Genomic DNA, 17398 nt, shown 5'->3' with positions numbered 1-17398 from the left:
AGTTCATTTTAGAAATGGTGCAGGGATTGCAGCAGATATGATCACTGCATATCCCCGTCCCTGTTAATTTGTCAGAGATACAGCTAGTATAAACAAAAGCTGGGCCTTTAGTCAAATGTAAAGAATGAGTTTGAAATGCTGATTCACCACAAGAAAAGTATGAGCACAGAGCTGAGGCTTGGAGGTGGCTCGTAAAACAGGAAACTTATTCAGCAAACATTAGTAATACCTTAAATATAGTGTTATAAGAATACAAATCTTTGTCATGCTGGCGAGACAGAGACTAATTTTTTTTAATATTTTTATTTATTTTTTATTTTTATTTTTTACTTTGAGCTGGGAATTCAAAGAGCATCTTTGTTGTATTTGCAGAGCCTGCAATTTCATATTAGAACACTTCCGAAGTCTGATCCCTGTTTTTTTAAGAGTTATAAATAACTGGTAGGAAGTACCACACGTACCATTAGTTTGTATAATGTTTAAACTAGGTCAGTGTGCAATGAACTCTGCAGGTAACGGAGTCCAGTGGACAATTATTGCCTGACACTTCAGTTTTCTATTTGGATAATTTGACCTTTTAATTGAGCACTTAACCTGAAAGTTTACACAGTTCAGGGCCAATTTGTGGGGAAAAAAAGCATAGCTCTACTACATGTGTTGTTCCCCAAAATCCCAGTTAAAATGAAGAAAATGGAAAAAAGCAAGAGTTTTCATGCAGTTGTTGACCAATGTTGAATTTCACGGGAAAAATACATGGGTGTTTCTCACTTCAAGCAGAACTATCATGTTTTCCAGCAGGGCAGAGTGGTCACGTACTCATTTCAGCGTTGGGATAGGCTGCACTCTTTGGCCTCTTCCTTATCGTGTGAGAGCTCTGTGCTGCGTATTTGTTCCAAACACACTCAGTGTGAGCTAGGTTTGCTATCCGCATAAAAAACGACCCTATTTCGTGTTTTCCAAAACCTGATGCTTTCCTGGAAGTACTGGATTTGCTGTGCGTGCCATCAATTTGCTCAGCAAATTTCCTAAGACTGAGCGGGGGAAAAGCATGAGCAGACACAGCTGTCAGACTGCTCCCTGTGCAGCCCCCAGCCGCCCCAAAAAGGCGTTTCCCACCGCTCTCCTAATTGTCTTGGTCTAATAAATACTGCTTGCGAGCCGTAGGCTGGGTCGCATACCTAAACATTGAGACTGGTTGCAAGAGAATTCTGCAGAAAACACTTTTTTTGTTGTTGTTGCTGTTTAGAAAAGCTACATCCGGATCAGAAATAAATATTCCTTTTGTACTTTCTAGGGCAGTTGGTTTTCTTTACAGCTCTTATGGGCTGCCCAGCTGGTAAAATAGGCTGTAATACCACCAAGGAGCTCACATTGTGTTCCTGAGGCCTCAAATTCCAGAGGTTTTTTCCACGTCGATAGTGTCCAATGAAAGATAAAGGTTGAGAAGCGAATTGCTGTTCTTTAGATCAAAGACTGCTAAAAGCAAGGGCAGTGCTCTTACTCATAAACAAACTCAGTAATCCCAGCAAAGTCTCTCATCAGTTCCCTGACATGAATATTCCAATGGAGATTATGCAGCTCATTGCTGGTAATAAGAAGGAGGGGAAAATTTTGCAATTGGTGCCTAGGAGTTGATAACCAGTTTCTATTGGCCTTTTACAAACAATTTGCCTATGAGAATTAATGAAAACCTTAAATCAGTATTTCCACACCATTGACTATCTGAAGGATTTTGGCCAGTTGGACTCCCGGATATTTTAGTGGAAAAAGCAGTGGTTTTGGCTCAAACTGTGCTGGACAAAATGTTCACAACTGCCCTCAGTGTCCGTTCTAGCCGAAAAAACAAGTGATTAACATGCACAGTGACTGACAGACTGCTCCAGAAGAAGAGCCTTTAGGCAAGGGCTGACACAGCTTTAAAAAGAAAATCTAGAAATTGGAACTGGTCATTTTCAGCACAGCTAGACATATCCCTGAAGTCATCAAAAGCAGGAAGGTAATGTTATGCAACTGGGAATGTATACATTGTCACAAGATGAAGGTTTATCTTTAATGGGGACATAAGCTTTAAAGCAAAGTAAATGCAGAATCTCATGGAGGAGATAGGGCAACTCAGATCTCCTGTTGGGGCTGGCAGTAATGACCACATGTATTTCCCTCTACTCAGTGTGCTCTCTTTATTGAGAAACTATCAATTAAAACATTTGTTGACAGCAGAGAAAATGACTAAAAAACACTTATCAAAGAACAGCACAGAGCCACATTCCTTTCTTTCACTATCAGCAAAGGTGGGCTGTGTGCCCCAGCTGACATGGGCTGGTGGAAATCTTGCTCTGAGAGCGCCCATGAGAAAGAACGTTGGACTTGTCAGTGCAGGGAAGAGCAATCCATCATCTGATGCTTTTATTATTCGTGTCTAAATCCTGTCCAGCTTGAAAAAAAATTAAAAAAGGATGTTTCGTTTTTTATAAATATGAATTAATCCTTCTAGCCTTACAGGAAAACTGGGAGTGTAGGGAGATCAAAAGGAGGGGAAATCCGCACAGGCCTAGAAAAATGTTTGTGTGTTTTACAAATGAGCACAATGTGTAGTAGATGATCAAAGTTGCTGAATTAGTTCAAATGTTTGTTTTGGAACAGAGCAGCAAACGCTGCATTTCTATTTCTTCCTCAATCTTCCAAGTAAAAATACCATCAGAGATAAGAGTGACGCACACATCTCTGCAGTAAATGCAGCTCTCCTGTGTGGACCTCCCTACTGTCCTCCTTTCTGATGAGGTGAGATTAACAGTGCTGGACACTGCACTGCCTCCCTCTGACCTCATCCCCAACCATGGTGGCACTTCTGGTTCACACATGACCAATTACTGTTGTGCAACACGGTGTCTGAGGGCCAACTGCATCTTTTATTTCCTCCCACCACAATTCATCCCAGCTTTTCAGACTCCAGCAAGCTCCTAACGACATCACACTAGGAAGTCCAGGATAATTTGCAACTGAGACTTGTGAGCTTGCATCCACACACAAAGCACTGCCGTGGTATATTCTGCCATAGGTTCTTGTTCCCACATGCCAGTGTTGGTGAGATTTCCTCCCACAGCCACACACCACTGGGTCAGGGCTGCAGGGCAGACTGGCGTTGGGTGCTGTCGGATGCTGCAGTGCCCAGCTCTGTGCTTGGGCAGCCGGGCAGAGCCCTCTGTTGTTTTTTTTTAAGTGGATATGAAGTCATTAAGTTCACAGGAGCAGATGGCAAAAAAGTGTGAATGTATTACCATGCAGTGTGAGGTTACTTTTTAACGCTTTTTCTATTAATAGTAAAGCGGCAGCAAAGAGGTCAGGGGTGCGAGTTCAGCCAGTGCGTATTTCAACTGCAGGAAGCCAAAAATAGGCACACAAAAGTCCAACCCTGATAAAACTTTAATTTATTTAGTAAAAAACACATACTATACTCACTCTGTGAGCCCTGGAGGCACTGACCCCTGACACTCATTTCCTAGTTCCTTGGGAGCTACAGAATAAACACGGGTGAATAAAAATGCAGGTGAGCATCGTCCACTCCACTTCTAATCTCTCTTTTGATAGTATTTCCAAACTAATAAGCAGTTTTCCCCCTGACTTTTCAGCCTATGAATTGAAAAGAAGTCCGGGAGTGTTTTAATGTTGTTTATTAAGTGCAACCAAAGTGACTACAAAGCATGTGTTCAATCAAAGAAAGTACTGCATATTTCAGGTTCAATGCATGAAGCTTCCAGCATTCACCCTGAACACAGTGCCCCCAGGGTCAGTCCATGCTGATGTAGCTGAGGAACCAGTTGGTCCGAAGTGTGCTCTGCTGGGGGCTCAAACCCACATCTCCTGGACACTTCCAGACTCTCAAGGAAACTGACAGACGTTTTCAGCACTGAAGAATAACAGGATTGAAGATTGCAGTATATGTTGTTGTCCATATCTTAAAATTGTAAGCACAGGGAAATAACATCAGATGAATGAAGGACGAGTTGCCGCAGAAGCCTTGGGATAATTAGCAAAGGACAACTGAGGAGTACTTTGCTGACACAAGGGAAATCCTCCCTCCAGCCGGAGCTCAAGCAGAAAAGGATGATGGAGATGGCATTCCCAGACAGATCTGATGCAGGCCTTCCTCACAGCTGCCAATGAGTTTGGACAGAAGCCTCTTGGGACGAAAGAATTCAGCAGGTGACAGTAAGTGGTGTCAGAGGTTATTTTTGGAAAGCATTTAGCACAAGCCAAACCAGTTTAGTGAAGCTGCCTCGGTGGATGTGGAGGAATTTCTTTTCCTGCAAAGGAAACGTGCATCCTGCCAACATGTTCAACCTCACCTTATCATACGGAGTTATAGAGGAGTTGTCACCTGCATTAAGATATCAAAATAACTTTTCCTTGCAGCCGAAATGCACAGTCAGCAGTCCTTATCTGCTGTAAATACGAGCCTAGTAGTCAGCCTCTCACCCAGTAATTAATGCCACCACAGCACTGCTCTGTTCATTCAGTCGCTGGCCATCCAAAAGCATTTCATCTCACTAAGAATACCTACATGTGGAGCCCTGATGAGTGTTCTGTTTCTATTACACAGGATTCACAGCTTTGTTTGTGTACCCAGAAGCTCCAATTTTCCCCAGAACTGCCAGCTTCCCCTTCTATTGCTTTCCTCTGGATCCCAATGTCTTCTATATATAGGGCAAAACTCTTCATGACTTCAAAAACTGGTCACCTCTTCCAATGAGGCACACTGGGCACCGAGCACAGCCCAAGCAGGGCTCACAGGAAGCAACAGCTTCCTGAGGGGCCACTGAATATGTAGAAATATGCATGCTCTGTTTTCCTAAGGGCACCTGCTAGAACCCTGCAGTTGGATCAAAGCACAGATCTAATATTTGGCATCAGCCATACTTCCCTCCTACCACCTCCACCTGCAGGTGGTATGATATGCTGTTTTAAAATATCTATCGCGTTCATTTGCATCTACACATAAATAAAACTTTCCTGCCCTGCAGTGAGAGGTAGTAACTATTTGCACGCTCTTGGCCCACAGTGAACTGGCTGATTCCTCCAGCAATGAGCTGATCTGCTTTCTTTTTCAGTTCTGCCTTCAGGCAAGAAAAACTTTGCAAGAGTTATGAGTCAACTCCATTTAAAGCTGCCCCGTTTCCTGGAAAATGTCCTCAAGCACATCTTCCCATGCGTTAGGTGCCAAACTTCACTCCGAGTCTGTCCCTTTGCTGGAATTCTGTTTTGCCGTGATTCAGTAACATGCAACCCTTCTGCAATTCATATTCACATGTGATTTGTTCAAAACAAAAGGCAAACTTCTGCGTGGTTCCTACATAATTAATGTGAAACTTTGTCAACTTGAAAAGATAAAGATCCAGTTGGATCTAGATGCTTTCATTTCACCTAAGTATTGAAGAAGTTGAGCAACAGCATGTCAAACTAAATCGTCCCGTATCTGTCTTTCTCTAAGAGTGATCTTGAGAATGAGTCCCTGAGTCAATCTGTGCCTAGAGATGATTTACACAAAGCTTTGCTATTGCTAAAAACTGTGGTCTGGTCCTCTTCACCTCCACAGCCTCAGTCCTGGACTCATGTTCATGCCACTTTCCTATGTTGACTCCAGCAACTTTGCTCTCAAGAGGTGAGTCAGAGCAGCTCTGTGATCCTGCTAAAACCAACCCTGCCAAAGTTTTTGTCTGGGTCAAAGTCTCGTGGTTGAGAGAGGTCACAACACATTCTCACGACAGGGGTGAAGGACAACAGCCCATAATCGGTCAGTGAACCCACAAACCAAGTTCTCTTGGGGCACAACCTCCCAAATGTGTTTATTGCAGGAGAGCTAACCTCACCTGGCAACTTCCCACTGCTGCCCTATCTGTGAATTTGAACTGATGTCAGTGGCTTCCATGACCCTTCTTTCCCTGGTCAGAAGAGGAGGCAAAGTGTAACACTGACAGGTAGTTAATGCCATTGAAGCATGGCATGTCTAACTCAGTGATGAAAACAAAATTTATAGAGAGGCTTCAAAAATAAATATCCCTACAAATGTGCCCTACATCTTTCTTGTAATTCTTTTTCTCCCTGGCATGTCTTTTTCCATCTGCACGTAAATAGGCAGTTTGGCAGAGCAGACATTTCTATGAAGATGCACTGCAGCTTCTAGAATTAATAGAGCTGATAAAGCAATATTTCACTTCACATTTCCCTCAAACTGCATTTTTTAATCAGTCCTTTCAGAAAAATGAAGACATGAACTTTGTGATATTCTTTTTTTCTTTTTCTTCTTTTTTTAGGAAAAGCAAATGCCTTATGTGTTACGGAGCAAAATTCCCAGAAAATATCTTGAATAACATACCTTTCAATTACTTATTTGGTTTTTAATTTCTTCCTCAGGAGTTTACAGAAAATAGCATGGTTATTCCTAGCCTAATTGGCATTTCTTTTGTCTTTTTTTTCCCCAAGCTTTGAAATGTTATACTGTACTGTTCTGGATGGAGCTGGTTGCCATTAATGGCAAAGTGTACTTGAATCCTTGTTATTTAGGAAGGTGTCATCTTCTCACCGAATAAATCCTTCTTGGCCATGTATGATTTTTTTTTTTTTTTGGTTAAATTCCAAGTCCAATGTTTCTTCAAAGGCTTCTCTTCTGGAAGGTATACTTTTGGGCAGTACAAAAACACAATATTTGTATGGATTACTTGATAACAACTCAGAATGAACTTGCACTACCCAACCAACTTCCATTCCTCCAATGATTTGTACATATTCTTCAAAAATAAATTTCATACAGTATAGTCCACCTCACTTACTAAAAAATGCCTCCCCCAAATTCCTTTTCTTCTAATCTCAGAAGTAATATATTTCTTTTTTTCTGTTAAGTGAATTGTATTAAAATATAAAAGCAATTATCAAAATGCAAAGCTATTTCTGATTTCCATTGGTATGAATGAGATGAGAATAAGGGCTTTATGTGAGAACAGTGGCTTTTGGTGGTCTTGACGAATGGAAGCCATACAGACTGAAGTACGACTTTTTGAAAGACTTCCATTTTTCCCCATTGAATACAGAGAACTTTTCTCCTTTCTTCTTGAGCAGCTCATTGCTGTTGGAAGTCCATCTGATAGCGAGGATACCCTTTAGCTCAAAGCAAGGAGCCCTGCCCCATGCCTCTGCTTCACTCCTACCTCCTTCCATGTGTATCACAGCCCAACAGCAAGGTGAATCAGATTCTAATAGAGATTTGCTATCAAGGTTCTGAGAACTTAAGTTGATAGCAGAGGGCAAAGTATCAGGTGTGTGCATACAAATTTGGAAAGACCGAGGGGTAACTCTCGTACTCAGAGCTCCCTTTATTGCCCTGTGCCACCTCTGCTCCTTTTCCCTCCTTTCCAACACGAGGAGTTCATTCAGCACACTTCACAATTAAAGGCAAACGGTTGGAACTTGTCGGGAGGAACATGCCCAGGAAAGCAAAGTATGATTTACTGTGATAATAAAATGCATTGCATTCCACACTTGTTTTGACGTTGTCCCTTGGAGAAAAATATTTTGTCTCATAAAGAAGTCTCATTGCTGGGTTCCTTGTCAGGAGGAGGATTGCTCCATAAGTGCTCAGCCCAAAGTAATCCCCATAATGTGAGCACTTCTAAATCTCCTTTTGGATCTGAATAACATTTATGAAGCTTTATTTCTTATGCTATTCCAAAGCTGTAGGCTACTGCTCATCCAGCTGAGAGAAGAGAAATCAAAGCACTCTGAACAAGAGATGAAAGTTGTTGTAGCCATACTTCACGAGCACAAAAGAATATTGAAATGTAGAATATAGGGTGAAGAGAGCTGTTGGATGAGGTAGTAGTGCTCTCCCAAATACAGAAATAAGAAAGAAGGGAAAGTAATGTACATGTAGAGTGCTGGGCTGTCTGGAAGTGTGTATGCCATAACTCACAACCTGATCCCAGGTGCCGTCTCCACCTGCACCACTTACACAGAGGGTGGCTGATATCGGTTCCATGTCAGTTTACACATCTCAGTGTCAACAGATGTATTCCTGTGTTAGTCCTCATTGTGCAGAAGGGAGCTAAGGCCAAAGGACTGCACCTGAGCTGCAGCGGTGGAGTGGAGAATGGACAACAGTGAGCAGAGAGCACAGGAGGGCCAGGACATGTGTGTGTGTCTGCATCTCATCTGCAATTGTTGGTAAACATAATGTTTCATAAGGTGACATTCACACTTTTTCCCAAAGCACGCATGGAAGGACATATAAAAAAAAATTGAATACAACCACCCACGCTGTGGTATATCTTTCCACAACATGCACAATCAGCAGAGATGAACCAGCCTGCTTGGAGCTTCAACCTCAATAGGCCCTTTTGTTTAAGTTCACTGAAGTAAAAAGGCAGCGTTTTCCTCTAAAGCTACACCCCCTGTCGTGCCACAGAGACATGGTGGAAATTGTTAAACTTCTTTGTTTTAGAACAATTTAAGACATTAAACAGCCACCAAGGTATATGCAGTCCCACTGGGGTCAGTGTAATATTCATATATTTAAAATTAATCATGTGCTGAGTTGTCCTAAAACTTGTTCTGAAATAAATTTCAGCTATTAACTTTTCTCAGAATTAATTTCTCAGAGCTTGGGTGACTTCATCACAAAGCTAAAATCAGCTTTGACACAGACATGAATTCTACCTGCAGTTATTGAGAACAAACATCCCTCTCAGTATGGTAAACATCAAACTGGAACACATTACCTGTGATTTAATCACAGCATTGAAAAGTTGTACGTGGAGACTGACTAGGAGAAATGCTATGCAATAGCCAGTTTATAAAGAACAGAACACATATGAGAAATGCCAGGTTGTCAGTCTTGAAAACTGGAGTTTGCACTCCCTAAAGCACAGAGTGTTTGGCTCCAACTTCACATCATTCCAGCAACACGCCTAAAGCCTGAACAGAACGGACTTCCTTCTGGATGTGTAAACCTAGTTCATTTCCTTGTTAAGAAAGTTAATGGGGAGACCAACTAATCCATTTTATGATCCAATTATTTTCTCTAACAAATGTTAATAGGGAAGTGGCATTGTCATTGTCCTGTCAGTAAGCAGCTCTGAAAGAGCCAATCATTTCAAGGAAACAAAGAACGGAACTGAATTCATCCCAGTGACAATAAGTAAAATGTTCCATAGATCTTTGTTAATCAGATGCAATGTGCTGCTTCTCATACTTCTGAAATATGAGGATCAGAAAGCTGTGAGGGTTTCTTAATGTGAAAGTCCGGTTGGTCATTCATTATCTGTGCAGTTTGATAATTACCAGTTTTCCTAAGTAAATTGTTTTGGCCATTTACTTTGAGGTAGCAGATTAATGAAGTTCTTTGAAAACTTCAGGAACCTGAAAATGGACCAAGATTCCGGAACAAGCTTTTCCAGATCAGTGGTTATTGTACTTTTAGAAATCCAGAAGACAGCACATATCTGTACCACAGCTTACATTGAGTCAATCGCTGCCTGACGTACAGCAATGCTTATGTAAATCTCTGGGTCCACTACATTTAAAGAGTGAAATTAATAAGCAGCCAAGTAAGCATGAACCTGTGATTTACAATCCAGAAGCAATAAAGGATTTTGAAATGTCTGATTACTGGGCTGTCAAGGTAAGTTCAAGTAGATAACACCTCTTCTCTCTGGTCGTCTTTAAAAGTTAAAGCGTTGAAAAGTAAAGTGATAAGCCTGGAACTGAACAAGAATCCTGAATTTGTTCTGAATTGAGCACTGACCTTATACTAATGTTTGTTTTACATTGGCACAACTCCATTGCCTCTGATGGAGTACCGCTGGTTTCTGACACTCAAAGAACAAACGCAGTATATATTATTAACATCATAACAGTTCCCACATGGGCTGGCACCTGAGTGGGAGCTCCAGCCCTGAGTGATGCCTGGTGGGCAATGGAGCTCTGTCAGCCCCCGCCCAGGCTGCAGTCTCCAGAAGGGCCCCATTGCAATATGATTTTTCAAAAAGTGACAGTCTCACACAATCATACACAACCTTTGTTATACCATCATTCGTTCAGCCAGAGGCAACCTCAACTTGGGAAAGGCAGCATGGTTTTTATAGCTGTCAGATCTGCTCTGCGTGTAACCAGTCTGTTAGTGCTGGCTGGGTGGCTTTTTTTCTGGTTCATCATTTCTTTCCATCCTGCAAAGGTTCAAGCTGTTTTCATCCTTTCTCAAAACTTTAGATTGATTTTATCTTGTCACAGTAGAAGGGAAATGTAACAGCCCCGTTGCTGGAGACCTCAGCACTCTGTGTGCTGCAGAGAAACGTGTTCAGACTGCACTGTGGATGCAAAAGCCCCATAATGCTGTCCTTCATAGAATCAGAGGATCATTATGGTTGGAAAAGAACTCTAAGATCCCCAAGCCCAACCCCACTCCATAACAGTATGACTGCCCGCTGGCCGCATCTCTCAGTACCACATCTCCATGGTTCTGGATCATCCCCAGGGACAGTGACCCCACCACCTCCTCCCTGGGCAGCCTATGCTACTGCTTAACAACTCTTTCCAAGGAGAAATTTCTCCTAGTATCCAACCTGACCCACCCCGATGCAACTCGAGGCTGACACCTCTCATCCCATTGCTGCTACCTAGGAGCAGAGGCTGACCCTCACCTCACCACCACCTCCTTTCAGGCAGCTGTAGAGGGCAATAAGGTCTCCCCTGAGTATCCTCCAGACTGAGCCATCCTGGTTCCCTCAGGCAAAAATCTCTGAGTCTCAGGATGCTGTGAGCTATCACTACTAATACCCTCTTAATCACTGACCATTAGCTTTCCTATACTGCTAACAGACAGAGCTGAGTTTGTGCTGGAGCCATTGGCAGCAACTGCTGGTATAGGACAGTGTACTGAACCAGCAATAGCAAATGATAAAACTGGTGATCAGGATTGAGGTTTTCTATCAGCTTCTCCCCAGGTTCCTTGTGTTGTGATTACAGAACACAAATCAAGCACTAGGAGTTATCATAAAGCAGAAATTCGGGGGGGGGGTTGAATTAAATTAACTTGATTTTGTAAGTTCAAGCCCAATGAGACGTGAGAGATGCAGGTATGGGAGGACCACAGGGATATTTTCCCCACACAAAATTACCACGACAGGTAAGAAAGATTTTTGTAACAACATGAAGACTGTAGCGTAATACTGCAGATGACAATTTGTAGAAAAAAAATAATTTTTATTACAAAACTGAGTATTACAAAACTGGCTGTAAAGATTCAAACAATGCACAGGTTGCTGTATACATTGGCATAGAGACGCGTTCAAATGTCTGAACTAACACCAGAGGAAAACAAGAAAACAAACAAAATGCCATAGGAGACAACAAAGGCTAAGAACTGCATTATGCCAGAATATAACAAAATAAAAATGATCACTCATGGGTGTATGTATTAAAACCTTCACTTGAAACTGTCTCTTGGGAAAAACACACTTGTGACCACAATAGCTGATATACAGCATCACGTGCAGGGCAGTGATGTCTTTAACCCATAGAGACAAGCACTGTAATCTCCACAAAAATAGAGCTCTTGGAAGTGTTTAGGTTCCTCATTTCTTGTGATGCTTTAGACATGCATTTTGTATCACTGATCTGCTGAAGGAACTATCCTGTTAGGATAATCATCATCTAATAGTGGCAGAACCCATAGGATTCCAGCAATTCCATTACTGAATAAGGCCTCTCATACAAAAAAGGCAGCTAATATTTTGCTGTGAGGGTGTGATGGGAATTGAATGCATGAAACCCTGTGGTATAAGCAGATTGTGTGGCAGGCACAGTACTGCAAATGTTCAAACTGAAGCACTGTGCAGGCACAAAGAATAAATCCCACTTTATAGATTCATCCTTATTCCCCTTCTATTAAGGATGAGAATAACTTTAAGTACTTATTTCAGTAATCTAATTTTTAAGCCCTGATGTTAAGTTTGTTAAGCAGAGCAAATTCCTTTTCCTCTATGGTGGCTTCCCAAGCCTTTGGTCCTGAGCTAACAGGACCAGCGCAGCAGTGACTGCTGCTCCCCTGGCAGGACTTGCATCCATGATAGCTTTCCCTGTGCTCTCACAACAGCTGTATGACATTCCACAGCTTGTGATGAAGCTCTGTCATGCACGGGCCTTCTGCTGCACTTAACCAGTGCATTCCCATAGCTATGTGAATGCGCATAGCATTTTTCTTTCCTTTTAACGTTGCTGAGAACAGCTGAACTAACTATCCACATTTTCCAATAAGAGAATTCCAATCAGGGGAGCTTTTGTTGGTGCCGTTTCTGTCTTAGCAATTGTTTGAGTGATGTGTGTTGCAGTTTCTCCACGGGTTACAGGTTTTGGCTTTCCTGGGCTGCGTATTTCTTTGGGAAAGGCAGCAGTATCATTTGTCAAGTTGCAGGCTGTATTAAGAAGAAAAAAAAAACCCTCTATTGTGATCTCCTTTTGCGGCACATAGAACGGTTTGTGTTTTAAGGAATGTAACGTGACAGCGTTTAATAAATCTCACACTGTGGGAGCACAGAAGATCATCTGTTCTCTTACATTCGGTCCTAGGTGAATTTTAAAGGGACTGCTGAAGGGAAAGCCCAGGTACCCAGGAGACACTCGTGCTCATACCTTACCGCCTGCGGAACGCGATGGGCAGCTCCCGGCTGGGGATCAGGATTCCTGAATGCAGAGTTTCTACCGGATTGTCGTCCGTTGCTACAATTTGGTACTTGCGAATGATCTGAAGCACAAATATCTCAGTTAGGAGGCTTTAGTTCATTGGGCTGACGAGGTGCAGTGTGTAAAGGAGCGATGTGGGAGCGCTTACCCAGCACAGGGCCAAGTGGAGCTGCAGCTCTGCTAAGCGACGGCCAACGCACATCCGCTTCCCGATGCCAAATGGGACATGGGAAAAGGGGTTTATTGAGTGCTTCTGCAGCCAGCGCTCTGGCTTAAACTGAGCCCAGCCATTGAAGTATTCTTCATTGCAGCCCAAGGCATGGCTGTTTATCATTAGCACTGTCTGTAAACAAAGCAACAGAGACGATCTCAGTTAGGAATCGGCTCAGAGCTAACAAGTGAATCAGTTTGCTTATGGAAAAAATATATAGCAAAAGTGAAGGTGTGGCAGTTTCCTCTGAAGCCATGCAGTTCTCTGAGGATAAATTCAAACAGAGAAAAAGGTCACAGTTTCTTCAGAAAATAGTTGAAAAGTCTGAAGGAAATTCTTGAAATAGAACACTGAAATATTTTTGTCTAAATCCAATACTGTTCAGGGAGGAATGGTTTTCAGTTCGTGGAAATTCTCCTGGTGCTGGGACCCATCTTTTGGCAGAGTTGCTTCCAAACTGAAATATTAGTGGTTTACAGGACAGGTATCAAACACTGTAATAAAGTAAATTAATTGACTTACCCCTTCAGGTAGGACGTAGTCTCCTAGAACCATTTCTGTGTCGATAGTGCGAGTGGTAAATGGCACAGATGGTGTTAATCTACAGTGAAAGAAAAACACGGGTCAGATTTCCAGCCTTTTTTCTTCCTGTAATGTGTCATAGTTTACCCTAAACAATAAAGGGCACAAAATTAGTACATATCAGCTGATAGAGCTTTGTGGTCATCCTGCTTTGCAGGAATTACTGGAGAATTTTACCTCATGGATTCCTTCAGACATGCTTTTAGGTAGGGCATATTCTTAATGCTCTCAGCAGCTGGGCTCTCATTGGCAGCCAAAACACTTTGTATTTCCTGAAGAAGTTTCTGCTGAACGCGTGGATTGCGTGAAAGGTTGTACAAAGCCCACAGCAAACTATTGGCTGTCTGAAATAAAACGAGCAGAAATGTAAGGCTTCCACTTACAGAGACAGAAACGAGAAGACACCAAAAGTTCAAAGCCACATTTGTTGTTGACCACTGCCTTATGGCACCTTGTAAGGGAAGGGATTAGAAGCCATCCCAGTTGCTCTCCAGGAGTTTGGGCCATGGAAGCAACCACAGGCTTAGCTCACATTCAGTTTTTGTGATGGTTAGATTGCGGAAGAAAGCAGGCAGTTGGAAGGATGCTGATTTTAAGATCTTGGACCAGGTTTACCGTTTCAACTCCGGCGATCTGGAGCTCTGCAATGGTGGCATACAGCTCCTTCTTGGAAAGCTGCCCTCCAGAGTAGATATCACACAGGAAATCCTCCTGAGGGTTTGCAGAGTGCTTTTCCAGCCGAGTATCAATGGAGTGCTTGGCTGAAGAGGGAGTAGCAGGAGGTAATTAACAAAAAAAGCACTACCACTATAAATATAATATCAAAAACAGGGCTCACATGCATGATTTTGATAGAGGACACCAATCTGTTCTCCTTTTTCAGGAGTGGAACACTATGCTGAGTAAATAATGTCGTTCTCACTTTTTAGACAAAAGTCACTTTTGTACAGAAAAACCTCCTGTCAGCTGTTAGGAATTCCCCATTCTAAAGTCAGAAGAGGAAATCACTGATGTGTGTGGTGACATGCTTAACAAAAGAAATACAAGCACGTAAAATTTATTGGCTTGGATTTTCAAAGGAGATCAAGGTGTTAATGAATCAAAGAACTAGCACTCAGACTTCCCAAGGGGAAATAAAAGCTTTTAATTTACCTTGGGAAGGAAACAATAAATGTCAAATTTCTATATACACTTCCTTTTAAGCAAACAGACTTTCGTTGCATGTAAAACTTTGTGTTTCTCAAGGGCACCCTACGAGGGAAGTTCCCTCACAGGCTTTGTATATCTTGCCCCTAAATACATCACTCACTTGGTGGCTATTTACTTTACAACAGATTAAACTGGACTTAAAATTTTACTGGCTTCCAAGTTCCTGGGGGTTCCCTGGAGACTGGATATTGCCACACAGCTAGCACTAAGTTCAGTCATAAGAAAACGGTGCTCTTTGCTTAGAATAGGTTTGTGGTTAGCTGCAGCAAAAGTGTCTTAATCTGAGCAATTAACAGCAGTGTAGGGCAGTAACAGGTATGAAGAAAATGCATTTCAACAAGAGGGAAACGGAACAGAAAGGAAAGAAGTGGTGTTTAAAAATCTAACCTGTTTTAAATATATCATCCCATGCTTTAGTATGAGCTTGCCAGACTTTTGTGTTCAGACCCTTGTGAAGTTCCACGGGTGTCACCATCATCATTCCAAAAGTAGCCATCATCTGCAGTGGAGTAAGTTTTTGAAATCTTTTTAAAATCTATTTGTAGTCTGTGAGCAAAAATAGACAGTAAAGTAACGGGACTGTGAGGGTAATTTTCACAAGGAAGTTGGGATTCTGGCAGATTTTCCATCCTGGACAGAAAGGATAGGATTCATCCTGCTTAGAGCATATCCAGCTAAAATTTAAGCACAGCTAGCCGTCAGTAAGAGATTTCTGCTGAGGGTGGTTCATCCTATCTGTTTTAGGCACCTCTTTTAGAAAGGGGAAAGTCACCCTTTGGTAGTGCCTCTCTCCCTTGAGAAAAGAGGGATCCAAGAGCTGGGCTAGACAGGTCTTTTAGATGGCTAAAAGGAGGGAGATAAGTATCACCAGAGTCCAAGTTGCAGCAAGATGCACAGCAGGTGTGCTTGCAAGAATGACTAACCTCCAAACCCAGCCAGTTTGCATAATCCCACACAGCTCCACTCTACAAACAGCAGCGTTGCACAACAAGCATCTCTGAGGGAGAAGAAAGTTAAGGAGCCAACCTGACAACTGTTATTTTGGGGATTACCCAGAAATTTCTGGGATTTTTTTTTCCCAGAAAAAAATGGTTGATCCATTTAAACCAGTATCCTCACACCAGCAGCAGGGGCAGAAAATCAGTACAGCCTCAGGTAAAGACTCTTCCATACCGTTTTAACAGCCTTGATGAAATTCAAGCTTTCTTCTTCTACATCCTGCTGTAGGAGACCAAACCTCTTTCCATACAGCACCAGGCAGATACCTGTTTTTGAACAACATTAACATGAGCTGATATAAATGAAACAGCGCACAGTGTCCATCACTTGCTGTCAGGCAGTGGCTCATGTTATCCTTCTGCTCTCTGCCCTGTGATACACACCTGTGAGAACAGCACTTCAAAACACCTTCTGTGCATTTGCCCCAGCCCTTGTAGGAGGGCTTCATTGCAAGAAGACTCAGGGTTGGCATATTCAGCCAAATAGTAGGCAGCCCTACTGAAGAGGACTGAGTTGCAGGAAAAGAGGGCCTGAAGAGGCCATCTAGCCCAGCATCTTCTAGCTTCTTCTACAGCCAGAAACCACTTGCTAACGCTGGCAGCATCCCACAGCCCACTGCTTTCCACCTCTTTCCACTAGCTTTTTATATATAACTTTTTTCAGAGCTGTCACTTCCTATTCCTCCCTTTCCAAAAGCAGCCATCACCACTGAGCGCAGAAAAACAAAACAAAACCCCACATTTTCAGGAGCTCAGCACACAGGTTGCTGAGATGAGCCAGTTGTGAACCGACAGGTCTGCAGAGCTCACTCAGCCACTCAGGTAACTGTCCAGAAGAGTTTGTGTAACAGCTGATGAATCTGGCACATATTGATGGTCCCCTGGCTTTTCTGCAGCATATTTTTCATGATATTACAGTTGATAGTTTGGAAATAATTATCATCCAGTCATCACTGATCACACTTCAATTGAAATGTCTCAGCAGGTACAAAATGCATATTGTTCTCAGGCAAAAATAAACCACCCAACCACTTACTTTCAAATGACCATTTGTTGAATTCTGAATATACATCTTCCATTTGTCCACTGTGGTTACAAATATCATCTATTCTATACATGAAGTCATCCAGGACCTACGTGGTGAAGAGAAGAAAGAAGAAAAGGAAATAAGGACAATACCTACCTGTGCGACCTGGTGTAGGGAACCTGCTTTGGCAGGGGGGTTGGTCTCGATGATCTCTAGAGGTCCCTTCCAACCCCTACAATTCTGTGATTCTGTGATAAAAATCCTTTGTGATTTAACATTACATCTGTATTTTAAATAGCAATTTGCATAAGACGGAATTATGCTGGAATTATTCCTGTTCCTTTAATAGTATTATTTCCCATGTTAACACTTTGGATTCACAGGACTCTGAAGTTATTACTGTTTGTAGTTCTGTGAACTGATCTTTCCTCTGTTGACATTGGGACAATAGTTTCATGACAAAGGGGCTTAAGCTGTTTATCACAGACGCTCCTCAAACTCAGTGAGAAGCATGGAGGTTGGAGAGGTGTTCCTTGCTAGAAGGAAACTAAGAATGAAGAGGGAAAAGCAGGAAAAAAAAAAAAAAGAAAAAGAAAAAAAAAAAGAAAAAAGAGAAAAAGTAAGCAAAAAACTCTTTGCAGAAGC

The 17398-nt window shown here is 42.2% G+C and overlaps 1 protein-coding gene across 1 annotated transcript; it reads right to left on the bottom strand.

Annotated features, from left to right (window-relative positions):
• Window positions 1-11232: 11232 nt before the first annotated feature.
• On the bottom strand, window positions 11233-16879 carry LOC100541378 (1,25-dihydroxyvitamin D(3) 24-hydroxylase, mitochondrial). The gene is made up of 9 exons (XM_019622298.1): window positions 16763-16879; window positions 15902-15993; window positions 15116-15227; window positions 14135-14280; window positions 13697-13863; window positions 13460-13538; window positions 12875-13069; window positions 12676-12787; window positions 11233-12458 (listed from the first exon to the last, which is right to left on the bottom strand). The coding sequence occupies exons 1-8, from the start codon at window positions 16842-16844 to the stop codon at window positions 12677-12679; spliced, it is 984 nt and encodes a 327-aa protein (XP_019477843.1). The 5' UTR covers window positions 16845-16879; the 3' UTR covers window positions 11233-12458; window position 12676.
• Between the last annotated feature and the right edge of the window lie 519 nt (window positions 16880-17398).

The sequence above is a fragment of the Meleagris gallopavo genome, chromosome 22 (assembly GCF_000146605.3).
Source record: "Meleagris gallopavo isolate NT-WF06-2002-E0010 breed Aviagen turkey brand Nicholas breeding stock chromosome 22, Turkey_5.1, whole genome shotgun sequence".
Classification (NCBI taxonomy): Eukaryota; Metazoa; Chordata; class Aves; order Galliformes; family Phasianidae; genus Meleagris; species Meleagris gallopavo.
The sequence above is the reverse complement of the archived record's forward strand: the minus strand, read 5'-3'. Positions and strand labels throughout refer to the sequence as shown.

Coding starts and splice junctions, on each gene's coding strand:
- LOC100541378 (XM_019622298.1), bottom strand. CDS start 16,844: ATGTATAGAATAGATGATATTTGTAACCACAGTGGACAAATGGAAGAT. Junction 15,994..16,762: donor CAACAAATGGTCATTTGAAA/GTAAGTGGTTGG, acceptor GTTCAAAAACAG/GTATCTGCCTGGTGCTGTAT. Junction 13,539..13,696: donor TGTCTGAAGGAATCCATGAG/GTAAAATTCTCC, acceptor CTTTCACTGTAG/ATTAACACCATCTGTGCCAT.